This window comes from Sapajus apella, unplaced genomic scaffold (assembly GCF_009761245.1).
Source record: "Sapajus apella isolate SASKATOON/1434 unplaced genomic scaffold, GSC_monkey_1.0 scaffold11, whole genome shotgun sequence".
In the NCBI taxonomy this organism is placed as follows: domain Eukaryota; kingdom Metazoa; phylum Chordata; class Mammalia; order Primates; family Cebidae; genus Sapajus; species Sapajus apella.
The window spans coordinates 20373862-20391129 of record NW_022436951.1 but is presented as its reverse complement, the minus strand read 5'-3'; the positions used below and the strand labels follow the sequence as shown (position 1 = coordinate 20391129).

The window sequence follows — 17268 nt, the reverse complement described above, 5'->3', positions numbered from 1 at the left end:
TTAGTAGAGATGGGTTTTCTCCAGGTTAGTCAGGTTGGTCTTGAACTTCTCTCCTGCCTGCCTTGACCTCCCAAAGTGCTGGGATTACAGACGTAAGCCACCATGCCCACCATTTTTTCTGTCACCTTGAGATGGTGTATAACTTTCTGTAACTTATCAGAAAGTTAGGTCTTCATTCTGAAGGCTTCTGTGTATACTAGCTAAATAAATTTGTATGCCTTTTCTCCTATTAATCAATCTGCCTCATATCAGTAATTTCTCAGCAAACCTTTAGTGGTCCAAGCCTACATCTCCCACACTGAAATCACCTTTGCATAGATTATGACAGTGAGATAAGTCTAGCATGGCTGACTCCATCTTGTTTCTAGCCTCACAGGCTGGCAATCTTCATTTATTCCTAGGCAAAGGTCAAGCTAACTATGGAATTTAGTTCATAGTTTAACTTCGAAGAAGGATGATAGCAGTCCCTCTCTATAGCTGATCCCCTCCTTGTTCCTGGGCCAAAGCCACCTTCATAAAACTAATGAAAGGCCACAAGATTGGGATTATGGGAGTGGCCTGAATTCTGCTAAAACATAGGCAGTTTCTATAATCTCTTTCTGTTCAGAAGTCATGTGGACAGAGGTCGCAAGTCTTGTAACTTTCCTAATTGCTCCTTCAGATAGCATCACTACTGCAGAAACTAAGATTGGTCTTTTGAGATGTTTTTCAGACTAACCCCATCCCAACTTGTGGCACGTGACTCCACCAGTTGGACTCAGCAGTAGGGGTGTATATTTCACATCCCTGTGATGACCTCCCCAACCAGTCAGCAGCACCCATTTGCTAGTCCCCTACCCCCCAAACTATCCTTGAAAAACCTTAAGCCTTGGGCCTTCAGGGACACTGACCTGAGTAACAACTCCGTCTTCCACATGGCTAGCAGCCTAGGCTCAGTTAAGCTCTTTGCCGCAATACCATGGTCTCAATGAATTGGTTTTGTCTCTGCTGCAATGGGCAGGAAGAATCTGGTGGGCTATTACAGCACCACTTTCTTTGTCCTTACTTTGCTGAAGTCCAGGTCACACAAAACTAAATGAAATAAATGTTAACTGCCAAAGGATTTTCTCATTTCAAAGGGAGATAAGCAGTTTTTGGCATAAATTATAAGAGTAACTCCCTGGGCTCTTCCAGGGCTCATGATGCTTCCAGGTAATGTTGAGTGGAAATGGTTAACTACAGCTATAGATAGTGTGAGGAATTTGAAAAAATGATAGTGGCAGCAGGCAAAATTCTAAGATGTCCCCAATATTCCTGCCCCCAATGACCTATACCCTGTGTGCAATGACTCTGCCCTTGACTGTGAGAGGGGCCTATAAATTAAATGACATATCACTCACATGAACTTATTAAGTTTCATGGAAAAATAAATTGTGCAGATATAATTAAGGTCCCTAATCACTAGACATTGAGTTAATAAAGAGCGATTTTACTTGAGGGGTTTGACCTATCCAGGGGATCCTTTTAAAGAAAGGGGTGATGCAGATGCTTTTCTTCTTGCCTTATAAGAAGTCAATTTGGCATTACAGGAGCTTATGTAGCAAGTGCTCACGGGGTGCCTGTGGGAACTAAACCGGATCTTCAGCAAGAGCTAACAAAATCATCGTAGGAGCCACAAGGAAGCAGTACTAACACATAAACACACACACAGCCAGACGGAACTGGCTCTGCTAGGAACCAGTAAGGTTGCAAAAAGACTCCAAGACTCCAAGTGGATCATTATCCCAATCCACACCTTGATTTCCTCCCAAAAGGCTTCAGCAAAGGAACCAGATACACCATATTATGACTCACTGTAACTGCGGTTTGTCCCTTTTCACTTTTTACCCTCCTATATGACTTCAGTTTTCATAGTAAGCCTATATTACTCTTACCAACACAGCAAAGCTATCACTTTTAGAATAATATATCCTTTGGTGATAAGGCTCTATACTCTCAATTATCCAGTAGGTCTTAATAGGCCGTGGGAAGGAACACTGTCAATAGATCCAAATGATCCGACGACGTAGGCTTATCTGAAACACACTAGATTCTTTTTAAGGCAAGCAATTAGGAAACAGATTTATACCAGGCTGAACCAGGATGCACAGACACTAGGGGCAAACTCTTATAAATAGGTTTATTACACCAGGCTGAGCAATAAAGATAAGCTGTTCAGAACAAGGGTCATTTTAATGAAAAGTCAGGTTTCCTAAAACTTAGTTTTATGATCAATATAGTAGTCAATTCTTTCCTGGGAAGAGATGTGGGAGAGTTTATGCATATCTCATCATCGCTGACAAAAGACTGCAACTCAATATTTTATATAAAAATGCTTGTATTTGATGACACAAGCTGTCACTATATCAGGTGAGAATGTCTCTATAACAAAGGGAAAAACAAGGAAATGTGTAAGTTTTAAAACCTAGATTTTAGTTTGCACAAAATTTCAACACTGTTATAAAATTAAAAATATATAAGCTTAAAAGAAAAATAAAATTACTAGGCAAAAAGTGTTTATAAACAAAAATATTTAAATGAAGAAATAAACATTTTATATAACTTATCTTAAAAAATATTTGTAACAAAACTCTATTAGAAATGCACTTAATTTCTCTGTGGACAAGTTATTACTATACCTTAGTGTTTTGCAACACTGCAAAACTTTTATAGTTTTAACACGTTATCTTAAGAATCATGGGCATTACAGTAATGCCCGTATTTTAGTGGTAAATTTTGGCATAAATTCAGTAAACAAGATAAACAAAAAAAAACAACAGCAACAACAAAACAACAACAACAAAAAGCATTGTGGTAGGGCACGGTGGCTCACATCTGTAATCCCAGCACTTTGGGAGGCCGAGGCAGGTGAATCACCTGAGGTCAGGAGTTCGAGACCAGCCTGGCCAACATGGTGAAACCTGGTCTCTTCTAAAAATACAAAAATTAGCTGGGCATGGTGGCGGGCACCTGTAATCTCAGCTACTTGGGAGACTGAGGCAGGAGAATCGCTTGAACCCAGGAGGTAGAGGTTGTAGTGAGTTGAGATCGTGCCATTGCACTCCAGCCTGGGTGAGAAGAGCCAAACTCAGTCTCAAAAAAGAATTGCAAGAAACTAGTATTTCTAGACATAGGTTTTTAGTGATATTTTCCCTAAAAAATTACAGAGGATTTCATCACATATTATAACTGCTGAAATAAAACATATGTGTCATATACACATACAGTATCAATCATGACCATCAGGGGAGGCCAGTTACCTTTTCTAACACGCATTGTTCTACACAATAATTGGAAGTCTACTCTTTCTAAACATATACTATGATTTACAGCAAGCTGTGTGACTTTTAAAAATTATCTTCCTCCTTTGAGTTTCAGATTTCCTATTTGTAGAATCAGTAAAACATATTTTTCTAAATACTTTGCAAAATGTTCCAAACTTTACATAGTATGTGAGTGAAAAGAAAAATAATGCATCAGTAGAGAAACAGCAAACCAACAGAAGATATTTGTTCTTTCTGTTGACAAAAATTTTACACATCTTATATATTTCAGGCATTTCTTTTACTGATGGAAAAATAAACACAGATATAGTAACGTGCCTCCAGGGGCCTAAAATATAGTAGGAGGAATCAGTTGTATTTTAAATATGAGAGCCAAATAAGTATCATAGTTGCTTTTATAGAAATGTTGACATTTAGAGACAAAATTAAGGAGTGATCAGCTTTGCGTGAGGGACCCCAGGAAGCCTTTGTTGAGAGGTAAGGGAGAAAAATGTGAAGGAACATATAAGAGTTCATGAAGATACTCATATAGGACAGGGCTTTCTGTGCAGAAGGAGAAGAAGCAAAATACCATTGGTAGACTTTGCAATGTATTTGGTGTACTTGGAATGTAGCTTGTGCTCATGTGAGCATGCATGTATGTGTGTGTGTGTGCAGAAGATGGTAATAGAAAATGCACTCTTTGATTTTTATCTTTCTATCAATGGGACCAGAAAAGGATTTAAGTAAAATGAACAGGTTTCTATCTAAATATTTAAATTGGCTTCTTTAAATCCCCCATGAATGAAAAGATTTGATGGAGGAACATAATGTGTGAGGCTGGGAGAAGAGCCATTGCAGTGACAGAAAGGAAACAGAAAAAGGGTTGTATGGCACATTCATAGGTGGAGAAAGGAAAACTTTAACTTGAGCTCTGGAAAAATCAGTGACAAGCCTTTGTGTCCTATTTGGCAAGGTCACTAGGAGTGGAAGTGGCATTAGAAAAAAATCATAGATTTTTGCTTTAAGAATCTGGAAAGGAGAAAACACGGGTAGGCAGACTTTTGTTGGGATCAGAGAAAGAACTGAGCTTTAGACAGTGAGTATGAAAAGTCTATGGCGACGGAGCGCAATGGTTCACACCTTGCAATCCCAGCACTTTGGGAGGCCGAGGCGGGAGGATCACGAGGTCAAGAGATCCAAACCATCCTGGTCAGCATAGTGAAACCCCGTCTCTATTAAAATACAGAAATTAGCCAGACATGGTAGCTCGTGCCTGTAGTCCCAGCTATTGGGAAGCTGCGGCAGGAGAATTGCTTGAACCTGGGAGGCGGAGGTTGCAGTGAGCAGTGAGCCGAGATCGTGCCACTGCACTTCAGCCTGGAGACAGAGCAAGACTTCCTCTCAAAACAAAATAAAAAAAAAAAGAAAGAAAGAAAAAGAAAAGAAAAAAGTCTATGGCATGTGCAGTTAGACCTGCCTACAAGACTGTAGAAAACTCTACAGTGGTTATGTTGATTTGGGGCTAACAGTTGTTGAGGCTGTTTAGGGAAGCTAGGTAAGGTATTTTATAAAGAAGATAAAGACAAATGTTTAGAAAAACAGGAACATAATATTTATAGAAACAACAGCATGTACGTGGTTTTTTAAATTAGGTACGTTAGTGTGGCTAAAAATAGGAGTATTTTAAACTTAAACTAAGGCATGTATGTTTGGCTGTCTAAAATATTCCAAATTTTATTATCATTTTGTTCTTAAGAGTTATTCGAAAATCAACCACATGATGGTGCTATGGTACCAAAACATATAACGTGAATTCTCATTTGTTAAAGACTGAAAAAAGAAAATGAGTTTTGCTGATTAATGGGTAATTATGAAGTATATATGCCCAGTGGGCCCAATTGGCACCTTAGCCTATTTGTTAAAAGCCTCCTTGTGAAGAATAATATCATTTATCTCATATGTTTTTAAGGGAAAAAAACAAATTCATCTTTGGATTTCATGTGATCACACAGTTATGTTAATTGAAATAAACTAATATTGCCAAATAACATCAAAATGGTAAAGATTGTGTTTAATTTCAAAAAATCTTTTTTTTTTTTTTTTTAAAATAGGAAATTACCTTACCATTCTTCATTTTAAACAGTTCCTAAAAAGAACTTTTGTAGAAACGGTAGAAGACTTTGAAAAATTATACAGGATACAAAATTATTTTTTTGGATAACTTAAATATTCACTTAATTATTTTAATTATTTAAATTTTGCAATCACTTTCAAGAAAACTCAAGTGCTTCTATAAACATATTTAGATTCTGAGGCCTTGAAAACTTTTAATTCATGCAACTTACTATTCATAGGAAGTATATGTTTTATTCCCATTTATTCAGTAGCAGAAAAACACTAGTGACTGAACACATTTCAATTAGGTTTTCACTAAGAAGGAAGCCGTTGAATTTAAAAACTCTTATTCTGTCACTGTAAACGTAGCTCACCTCCTAATTTCTAGACAATTTGAATTTTTTAAAAGCTTTATTCTGATTTTACTAATGTTTTATTGCTATAATACTCAACACTATGTAGGACGGGCTATTATTATTCTTATTGACACAGTCTTGCTCTGTCACCCAGGCTGGATAGTGCAGTGTCACGATCTCAGCTCACTGCAACCTCCATCTTCAGGGTTCAAGCAATTCTGCCTCAGCTTCCCAAGTAGCTGGGATTACAGGCACGCACCACCACGCCCGGCTAATATTTGTATTTTTAGGAGAGACAGAGTTTCGCCATATTGGTCAGGCTTGTCTTGAACTCCTGACCTCGTGACCCACCCGCCTCAGCCTCCTAAAGTGCTAGGATTACAGGCGTGAGTCACCATGCCCAGCTGTTTTCTTTTTAATAGTACGCTCAGAGTCGCAGGATGTGAGGGTAGAATAAAAGCAGTTTTTATTTTGTTTTGTTTTGTTTTACCAATATCTTATGCCTTGGAGCAGTTTATAAAGCTTCATAATGTTTCTCTGAATTCAAAGTGTTGCAGTGAAATGGCGTTCTGTCATAGTCTCATAAAGTGAATCAAAGTTAAGTTTAATAAAATAAATAAAAATGCCTTTCTGCAGTCTTCTCAGTTCCTAGAAACCTGACCATCATTATTTTCTCAAGCCCTCCTTCTTTAGAGGAAAAAGACAGAGGAGAAAATAATAACAGGGAAGCAAATAAAAGATTTCGAAAATAATACAATAATAACAATATGTGCTTCAGAACATTAGCATTTTAATGTATTCTAAAGTGCATTAAAAAAAGAAAAATTCTGAAAACAAAGCATATCATGCCTCATTCCTCTACTGCAGCTCAAAATCTGTGAGCTAAAAAAATTAAAATAACTGGTGTTTTAAAAAGGACTACATATTCAAATGTGGAATATATATTTGGGACTTTCTAAATGTGTTTAGTATACTTAAAATGTAATTCCTGTATGAATCTGATTTTATATCAGAATTCTTGCATTGCAATATTGAAGGGGAAACCTTAAAAAATAATTTAATATCCTTCTAGACCTGCAACACTACTGGTGATGTTTATAGACACAGTTTTCGACATACATCTAATTCTTTAAGAACTCCTAATGATAATTGCAAGATAAAGTTTTCTGAGAACTTGCTGAATATATGCTTGATTATAGTACTATTTTACAGTCTTTACTCCAAAAATAGACTCTGTATTTAAAGAATTGTAGTTGTTTCAATTGATTTTGAATTTTTATGGGCTTCATTCAATGGGATATTTTCTCATTTTTATGAAATCATACTGTCATATTTAATTCAGTAATGTATCTATGTGCATATATGTGTACAAACACAATACACAACACGCTATATACAATAGATAGGTGGATGGTTTTTAAGTTTCATTACAAAAATGTCCTCCTGAATTATTTTTTAAAGATTTAATAGATGTAGCGTGCAGGCTACAATTTTCTTTCTAGCAGAACCCTAGGTTAGTATAGGGGATTGCTTCCAGTGGATCCATATTTAGAGATGAAAGCAAATTACAACACTGAAAGAAAATCCATGTGCTTTATTAGTCTCTGAAGTCCTCAAATGCTTGGTGTAATTTACCAGATGATGATAATATTTGTAGAAATATGTCTTGGCTGTTCCTTTACAATTTATTTAGAATCTCACCATCTCTCACAATCTCTGTGGCTAGACCATCACATTCCACATTCTGCTTCCTGGCTTACTTCTAAGGTCTCTTAACTAAGCTATTGTCCTTATTATTTCCTAGTCATTATTCTCTTCAGACAGCCAAAGTCACCTGGGTGAGCAAGAGCAAAGGTGATCTAGCTACACTCATATGGGGTCTATATCATGATCTGTTAATAATTCAACATCTTTGCCAGTCTGCAAGGCTCTCCCTGGCCACCCCTTCCTCTGCACGTTTGACCTCATCTCTGGCAAGGCCCTCTTCCTTCACTGCATTCCAGCCCTGCCAGCCTTCTTGCCTAGTACATTCCCAATTCAGAGATTTTGCAATTGGTGCTGAAACTTTTAGGGACACACATCAGCCAAATACCACATGGTCAGGTTTTTTATCATATTTCCCCCTAATAGAGAAGCCTATTTTTTTTTTCCACTCACTATACGATACCCTCTACCCTCCACAGGGCTTTTACCCCTTCACCCTGCTTTAAGTCTTTCTAGCTTGAATTCACCATTGCTGAAAGGGATTTCTAATTTGTTTATCTTCTGACATCCTCAACTGAATGGAAGCTTTGAGTGCAGGGAGTGTCTGTAGCGTTATCTCCATAGTGGAGGCAGAAGCATAGTGGCTGCTTCAAAAGTATCTGTTGAATGAAGTAGTGAACGTTATGGACATTGAGCTTTATTTAGATAATGAATTTCAGGCCAGGAAAATGGACAACAATGATTCATCCACCACAGAAGGAAAGAGTAGTGTTTGTCTGGGTGCAGTGGCTCACGCCTGTAATCTCAGCACTTCAGGAGGCCGAGGTGGGTGGATCACCTGAGGTCAGGAGTTCGAGACCAGCCTGACCAATATGGTAAAGCCCTGCCTCTACTAAAAATACAAAAATTAGCCAGGCATGGTGGCGGGTGCCTGTAGTCCCAGCTGTTCAGGAGGCTGAGACAGGAGAATGGCTAGAACACGGGAGGCAGAGGTTGCAGTGAGCTGATATCATGCCATTGCAGTCCAGCCTGGGCAACAGAAAAACAAAAGTTTTTTTTTTTTTAATTGCAGATATATTTTCAAGATTATCTACGCCATCTAAATATATTTTAATAAAAGCATTTTATAATTTTGCATATCTCAATTTTAACCCAGTTAAGTCTAAAAATTCTAAATAAATTAAATACAATAAATACAAAACCTAAATAACATGACTCTTTCATTCTCTGTAGATCTTTCCTCATGAAAAAAGGCAGATGTGTTCTTATTGCTTTAATGATAGTTGAACTTCTATAACTCAACGATTACTTTCAAAGATTAACATGTTTTGACATAATACCATAAAGAAGTATTATCAAACCATACCGTTTTCGATTGTGTTAAAAATAAATAAGAATGACATGCATTTTTCTAGATTAACACCTAGACATTGGTTACTTATTGGTATAGATAGTAAATATATGTAAATAAGAATGAAAACATGAACATAAAACTATGTGTGTGGTTATAAAATATAGTTATAATAATTAAATATAAATAAATATATAAACAGATATACATAACGTGTATCTAGAATTGAATCTTTTGTACCTTAATTTTACTTCGGAAGTATACTTAATTTTATATTTAAATATTATGACTTGTTAAAGTATTTTTTATATTATTAATGAAATTTTTATTTGTTCCATTTGAATAGATGTTTGTTTGTGAACCATTTAAATATGATTCCTTTGTTGGAGACCTTTTTAAGGAAAAAATCAAATGATAAAACTTTACATTGATTTGGCACTAAAAGAGAAAGAGAAAAACAAACTAAATAACAAACAATAAAGGAATAATGTTGATAAGAATTTAACATATTTTTCTAAGAGCAAATTTGGCATAAATCTTAATTTAATAGAAAGGGATCATGTGGGTTACATTAATTTGTAGCCTAAGCATAATTTATGCACAATAGTAGAAATAAAAATCTGATAATCTATTTGAAAAGTGTGTTTCTATTTAAGAGTATTTTCATGACTATAGATACTGCTTCCTTGTTAAAATTCTGAGTTCCTGAGTAAATATGGGAGGGGCAGACTGATTAACAGAACTAAATGCAAAATATTTATTCTGGGTTAAAATAATTACAATGAGTAAATACAGATTGTATACCGCAGTTTGGGGTAAATAGAGTGTATTTTGTAGAAGGGGAAGAAATGGCAAAATTAAATGAGCTTCACTTTTCTGCCTGCATTTTGTTATTGAAAAGTCCTATAATTTGCCTCATTATGAGGGAAAAAAATCTGCACATTTAAATGCCGTTATAATTTATCTTTCTCACGTTTACAGACTCTTTCATGTCACCACTCAACAAAAGAGAAAACTATGTACACTGTAGATAATGATTTCTTCCTGATATTTCAACTACCTTTGCTCTGCTCCCCTGCAGTCCTCTCTCTCTCTCTCTCTCTCTCTCTCTCTCTCTCTTTCTCTCTCGGTAATTCTTTTTCTCGTTCCTCCTTATAGCTCTCTCAAGTCCATTATTGGCCTTTCACATTTCTTCTACTTCTCAGATGATTAGAGCTTACATACATCAGTATGCCTCCACTGTGGTATCAACAAACATTGTAGTGAATTAGATATTTATATCCTCAGAAAAGCCATAGAAAGGGTCAATATCAAGACTGGTGGGGTCAGAGTTACTTCTGGATTTTGTTTTTAAATTAATATTTTGTCTACATTTATAGCAATAAAATATTAGGTTACTATTGAACTCTGGTAAAAATCTTTTTAAATGATGTAATCAAATTATCAGGCCTAACTGTTCAACATAAATTGAATCACAGAAATCAGTGCCTGCAGGAGTAAATACTTCAGCATCAGTAGGTCTTGTTTTTAAGTTTAAAATACAGCTGACTCTTGAACAGCACAGGTTTGAACTATGCAGGGACACTTACATGGGGATTTTCCTCTGCCTCTCCCACCCCGGAGACAGCAATAGCAACCCCTCCTCTTCCTCCTTCTTCTCAGCCTACTCAACACGAAGATGATGAGGATGAAGACTTTTATGAGAATTCCACTTCCACTTAACAAATAGTAAATATATTTCCTCTTCCTTCTGATTTTCTTATCACTTTTTCTCCTCTCTATCTTACTTTATTGTAAGAATAGAGTATATAGTATGTATAACATACAAAATGCATGTCAGTCAAATGTTCATGTGATTGGTAAAGCTTCTGGTCAAGAGTAAGCTATTAGTACTGAAATTTTGGAGAATTCACAATATACATGCAAATCTTGGACTGCATGAAGTGTCAGTACCACTAACTCCCACACTGTTCAAGGGTCAACTTTATAGCTAATTGAAGGAAAATTAAAATTACTTGTCATTTTCAATATTTATCTTTTATCTTCTTTAATTATTATTTAGTAGTCAACTGTCCAAACATTTGTCTCTATACCTTTTTCAATTTGATGACTCCTTCTTGTGTTTCCTCATCGGTAACAATGTCAAACAAGTTTCCCCCGTCTCCTGGAACAATATTGTATTCAATTTCTGCATTTTGTCCAAAATCAGGATCCACAGCTCTTATTCTTCCAATAGCTGAGCCAATAGGAGAAGACTCAGGAACTTTCAGATGGAAGATGCCTGAAAAGACATATAAAATTCTAATTGACAATGGAGTTAGTAAGAAATTTAGTGAGATTACAGGCTTGAAAAATAGAGTCTACAGAAAGTAAATCACATTTAGAACATTATAGTGCAAAATGAAAAGGCAATTTGCCGTCAAGTTAAGGATTATGATTAGAAGTAATAACTTCACTTTTCTCTTCAATATGTCCTGCTCTAGAATTTTAAGTGGGTGTTATAAATAGTAGAGAATGCTAAATTGAAATTCTTAGCAGTACTTGTTTTACACACTGAAGGCATAAAAATGTACCACCTATCAAATGGGAGGGTGGGACTATTCATGAAATTAATTGGTACTAATACTACAGATTGCAATATGTAGATAAAAAGTTTTAGATAAATAGATAATAAATAAATAGATAGATATAGAAAATTGAGGTTATATTTCCTAAACTAATGATTTCAATAAGTGTATTTCATTAAACTAAAAATAACTTGTAAAATGGTAATCTGTATAGTTAACCAAAATTCTAATCCATGATAGATTGAAATATAGTCTATTATAGACTAGGATTCAGCTTATATTTAGTAAATTTTAGCTTGTCATCCTTCTAGATACTTTTACTGATATTTTAAATTCAGACATAAAGTTCTAGCTCCCAAAGCTTTTTAATAGCATTAAAAAAGTAAAAAAAAAAAAAAAAAAAAAAAAAAAAAAAAAAAAAAAAAAATAATTTTACCACCAGGTGGAGCATTTACATTACTACGAAATTTATACTGAATCAGCAAAACTTGGATGAAACATTTCAGAATCATGGAAAATTGTAATACTCTACAAAAAAAAAATAAAAATGTAGGCATTATTTTTAAGTTTTGTGGAATTTTTAACAGTCTGACACACAAGAAAGATATAGTACATGCCCTTCTACTGACATTTCATTAAAGCAAATATTAATGGGTTATCAAGTCTGTTCAAATTAAAATGAGGAAAGAAAATGAGAAAAAATAAAAATTAAGAGACAGAGCTAAACACAAAAATCCAAACTTTCCATTCTGATATTGGAATTCCACTTCCAATTTCTCTTAGTGGATTTAGAATGGCAGTTTCCCATGAGTAAATGAATCATGGTGATTAATGTTTTAGAATTCTAGTAACATTTATGGAAAATAAATTAAGAAGATACTAAAAATGTCTGTTGCATAGTGAAGGTCACTAAAAAAACACGTTACAGTTTTACAGTTATATTCTTCAGGAAGATGTGAGAAAAAAATCACATCTTGTGGAGATTCTGCCAGGCACTTTCTTTTTTATTCCCATTTTTTTTTTTTTTTTTGAGGTCCTACAGTTTTTTCACAATCACTTTCAAAACTTGGTAGTTTCATTAGCGTGGGCAGCAGTTAGATCTCTTATCTTCCCTCCTTTCTTCAGAAAATAATATCTACTATTTTTCTTGTATGTTCAGATCAGCCGTACTTATAGCCAACATATTATCTTAATGGAACATAATGTGACTTGGTCTCAAGATAGCTAAATACTCAACTAAAGCTGGTTTATTTTATATACAAGATAAAAGGATACTTTACAGTGGTCCATAAGAATTATATTTAAATAACTAGCTTAATTAATTAATAGTATATCTGCCTTCAAAGTGGATATAAGATGTCTTTCTAAAAAAATGCATATAAAAGTTTAAATAAACAAAAAGAAAATTATAGGCTTAACAGCAAAACACAAACAACCAACAACAACAACAAAAAACGCCCTCCAAGTCACAATCTTAAAGTGTTACATAGATATGTATTACGAAAACAGCTCAGTTAAGGAAAGTCATATTAATTGATCAAAGTAGCAAAGTAGTAACTTCTCATAGTCTAGGATTATTGTTTTATTTTTATTTCCTAAGCACTTAACATAGTAGCTGTCATTTAGGGACGCTTAATGTTCACTGAACTTAAACCAGTGATTGAACTTGAGGCAATCAAATCAAAAAAAAAAAAAAAGAAAGAAAAAAAAAAAGAATGGATTACATTACATTCCTATTTTCTACCAGGAAGATAAAGTCATACATTCAAGAGAAATCTTTCCGATTTCAAACAGCCTTAATTACATAAGCAGAATCTAACATGGCTTTTGCAACTACTTTCGTTAAGAGTATATTTCTTAATAGATAAATTAAATCCTGATGTTAGTGAGGCACTCCTGAGATATTAGAAAATATGAGGATCCCTGAATTTCTGTGTAATGAGGCAATAAAACATGTGAAAAAGTTATTACAGTTGTAATAAACTTAAGGACACATTTCAAAGAAAAAGTACAAGGCATAGAACATGTAATTTTTCATTTTCCCTTTTTTTCTTCTTCAGTGCCTGTTAAATGGAAATACGATTTATAAGAAACTGTTTGTATCTTTTGCCTCTTATTATGTGATTGTGATGAAGAACCTGAAGGAACATCAAAAGCTTTCAATTAACGGTATGATTGGTCATAGTCCAAACTCATGGCTCATCAATGAGTTTTAGGAAAACTCTAAATTGTTTTCTAATAAAAGAGAGAAATGGAGGTCTATCTTGAATAGTATACTAGAAATCCTTCTTGATCAGGGCATTTAGTAGGACACTTAAGGCTAAACATTATCAAGGAAATAGCTGACCTAGTGTTCAGAGAGATAGGGAATTGTCAAGTATAGTGGATTTCAAACTTCAAATGTGGCCAGCAGTGGGGAGTGGTAAACATGAATCAGTGAGAGTGATAAAGAGAGAATAGCATGAGATTTTTAGGAATGCATGGGCATATAACTTAAAGGGCCGGGGACATTTCTGCTTATTCTATCCAATCTATTCAATGAGAGCCAATTCAAGTTACATATTAGGTTTATGAGTTAGCTTTACACCTACATTTGAATGGTTAAAAGCAACAGTAAAGAATATTATACATGGATGAAGATAATATAGCCTGGCGTCCTCTCTAAGGGATTATGGTTAGTGAAGATGAAGAGTTTAGCCAAAGTTGAGATCCCGCAAAACAGGGGAAAAGAAAAAATTAAAGCACTGAAAGGTAATCCAAAGGGCATCAGATAATTCAGAGTGCAGATGAAAGAGCACCCTTTTCAAGACAATATGCTGAGATATGAACTTTATGTTTTATAAAATAACATTTTATGAGGCCGGTAACAAGAAATATGAAGACAGCTATTCTTTGTAGTAGTCTATCAATGTAAGTTAAATAGGATATTTTGTTTTAAGGTGTCAGCATAAAGAATGCCAACAAATTCCATTTGTATCTAATGGCATTGAAAAACTTGTGATAAATTGAAATAATAGCATTGTCCAATAACGACTGACTTACTAGCATTCCACTAACATACACCCCCTCAAAATTAAGATAAAATATAAGTAAAGCAATCATTCAAAACTTATTGTGCGTTAAGTTTTAGTACATATGAAATGCAAATATACAGAGCAGTGGATTTTTCTGCTCTTTACAAAGCAGGCATACATTTTAGTAAGGTGGAAGACCCTTGCATTCATTAAGATAAGTATTTCTTAATAAAATATTACAGCTGGTAATAAAGTCTGCAGAATATGGAACAAGTCAGAGAAACTATGCATTTGTCATGTCAGATTGTTTAGGTTCTGTTGGTTTATTTCCAATGACTTGACATTTTATCATTTCTAGAATCTCAACAGCAATAAAGCTGAGGTCATTCAGATTAATTCAAAACTGTGAAGTAATCTTCAGCTGTGCCAAAGTTGGATTGTTCATGATGTACTGTGTAATTACACCGCCATCATCTTCCAGGCGTTCTACTTTTGATGCATATGAACCATCTTAATGGTACTACCAGTACCACATGAATTGAGAAATAAAACAGGTGACAAGAGATTATCCACAGTCAATAAAAATATATATTTACATATTCATCAAATATACACATTGTGCTTAACCAAAATCTCTGTTTTCCCGTGGAAAAGGAGGAAATTGAATGCAGTGAAATTAATTATAATGATCAAATTCTTAAATAAAATATTCCCTGTTAGTTTCAAGAGCAGAAAGAAATCAGGTAGTTACAAGCTAGGTAAGTATCCTCTCGGTAACTACCTCATTTGAAAAGATACTGATTATACTTTGATTATTAGAACTTAAACTATTGGGGCGGGCAGGTAGGGGACATACATTGCTACTTAAGAAAAAAGAATGTAAAATATATTAGCCTTGCTGTTTTGTTTATTAGAGGAAATTTCCAGATATTGATGAAAATATCCAAATAAATATATTTGACAAAATATAAATGAATATTATGTTTTACTTGACAAAATATAAATGAAAATCTTTACTTAAAAATAAAGGATTATAGGACCTGAACAAATACATTAAGGAATGAATGAATTTAAAAATACCACAACATTCAATAATACCAATAGAAAGTTGAAAAGAAGATGGAATGATTCATTGCAAACTCACTTTTGAAATGTATTTTATGTTTATGTAACAATAAATCTAAAGTTACTAAAAAAAGAAATTAATGTTCAACTGCAAATAAGTTACCTAAATACAAGTAACTGACGCAAATATAATTAATATTTAATAATACAAGAATACTGGAAATATTAGAGGGCTTAAGAATAAATTATTTCAAATTGATGAAAATGTTAATCATTTTTAAAAATCAAAAATATAAATTTGAAACCAACTAGACTATGATATGAAAAATTATATTTCAATTTAAACTTCAAAAAACAAATATATATAGCACTGAACTGTTGATTCAGTAAATGAATTCAAATATTAAATTGTTTAAGTACTCCTGCATACATTTGTGTGTGTGTGATTTACCCTCTAACGGCTTGGAAATAAAATTTTGTTGTATCAATATTTTATTTTTTTAATACCTTAAGTATATATCACACAAAACTATTTTACCTTACTTAAACAATATAAAAATGAAATACAAGCAAACAACATATGATGTGAGTAAAAAAGAACTTTATAGAAATTGTGTACTTGTAGCGCTGTGACCTTGGGCAAAATATTTTAAATATCTCTCTTTTCTGATCTGTAAAATTAGTGTCATGATAATAATATCTACCTTATAGATTTGTTTTGGAAAGTCACTTATACAAGAGCGCATGAAGCTCATTCAGCATTATTTACTATTACTAGTTAACTTCTCAATAATATTTGCATAATCTATATGTATTGTAATTTTTTGATCAGAATGGCAATAGCCAATAGGAAACTGTCTATAGAAGTGTGGAGATGAAGGAAAGAAAGATCGTAAAAGAGTTCTAAAAAGTCATTTTAATTTTAATTGAAATATTTTCCAATATCTTGAAAACTGGAGGATTCAGGAAGAAAAAGATGTTTTGATGGTGGAAGAACATTTTATGCCCTCTATTTCCTTAAAAGCCTGAGGCTATATTTTCAATAAGCTTAAATTAAAGTAATAAAAATATTGTCCACAAGGAAGAACTATCCTGATAACAAAGCTGGATTCAAGATGGATTTTAGTCAAGCATACTAAACATACAGTGAACGGAGTCCGTCAGTAATAACAGAGACATCCACCCCTGTTAATTCCCAGGATGAGTCTATGATAGACATATTTTTTTAAGGGTTAAGTATCTGGCACTAGAGCTTCATTTTGTTTGTTAAATTACTTCATTTGTAAGATGTTATAATTGCTCATTCTAGATTTAAACTTACCATATACGTGAATTAGAATTGCCATGCACACTATGCATCATATTAATGAATTAAGATTTATAAATTCTCGGTAACAATAGCAAGATTTCTTGTCTTCAAACAATGAGAAACTTATTCTTGTAATCTTTTTCTAGTTCTTAGTAGCTAAACACAATAGAAAAATTTAGGGCTAGATAACTTGTCTTTCAAATATTATCTTTGCAAAGTAGATTAATTGCTGAATTTTCCAGTATCTCAGATAATTGATACTTGATTCAACTACAATTTTTAGTGACCTCCTTCATGGAATGACAAAGAAAAACACACAAGCAAAAAGACAGTGTTTTTTTTTATGGCATTTATGGTCTAGGGGGAGATAAGTTAATTAAACAATCACACAAACAAAGTAAAATACTAGAGAAACACCAATGCTCTAAAGGAAAGTTACACAATTCTATTCAAAGTTAACACTAAGAATTTGAGCTGATACAACATAACGTTGAGGTCTGTGA

At 33.9% G+C, this 17268-nt stretch overlaps 1 protein-coding gene across 3 annotated transcripts in view; it reads right to left on the bottom strand.

Moving 5' to 3' along the window:
• CDH12 (cadherin 12) overlaps positions 1-17268 on the bottom strand; it is a 1125215-nt gene that overhangs the window by 66889 nt on the left and 1041058 nt on the right. For all 3 annotated transcript variants that reach the window (XM_032278814.1, XM_032278815.1, XM_032278816.1), the window contains one exon: positions 10904-11091. In XM_032278814.1, the coding sequence (XP_032134705.1) occupies positions 10904-11091 (188 nt within the window). The remainder of the gene's footprint in view (positions 1-10903; positions 11092-17268) is intronic.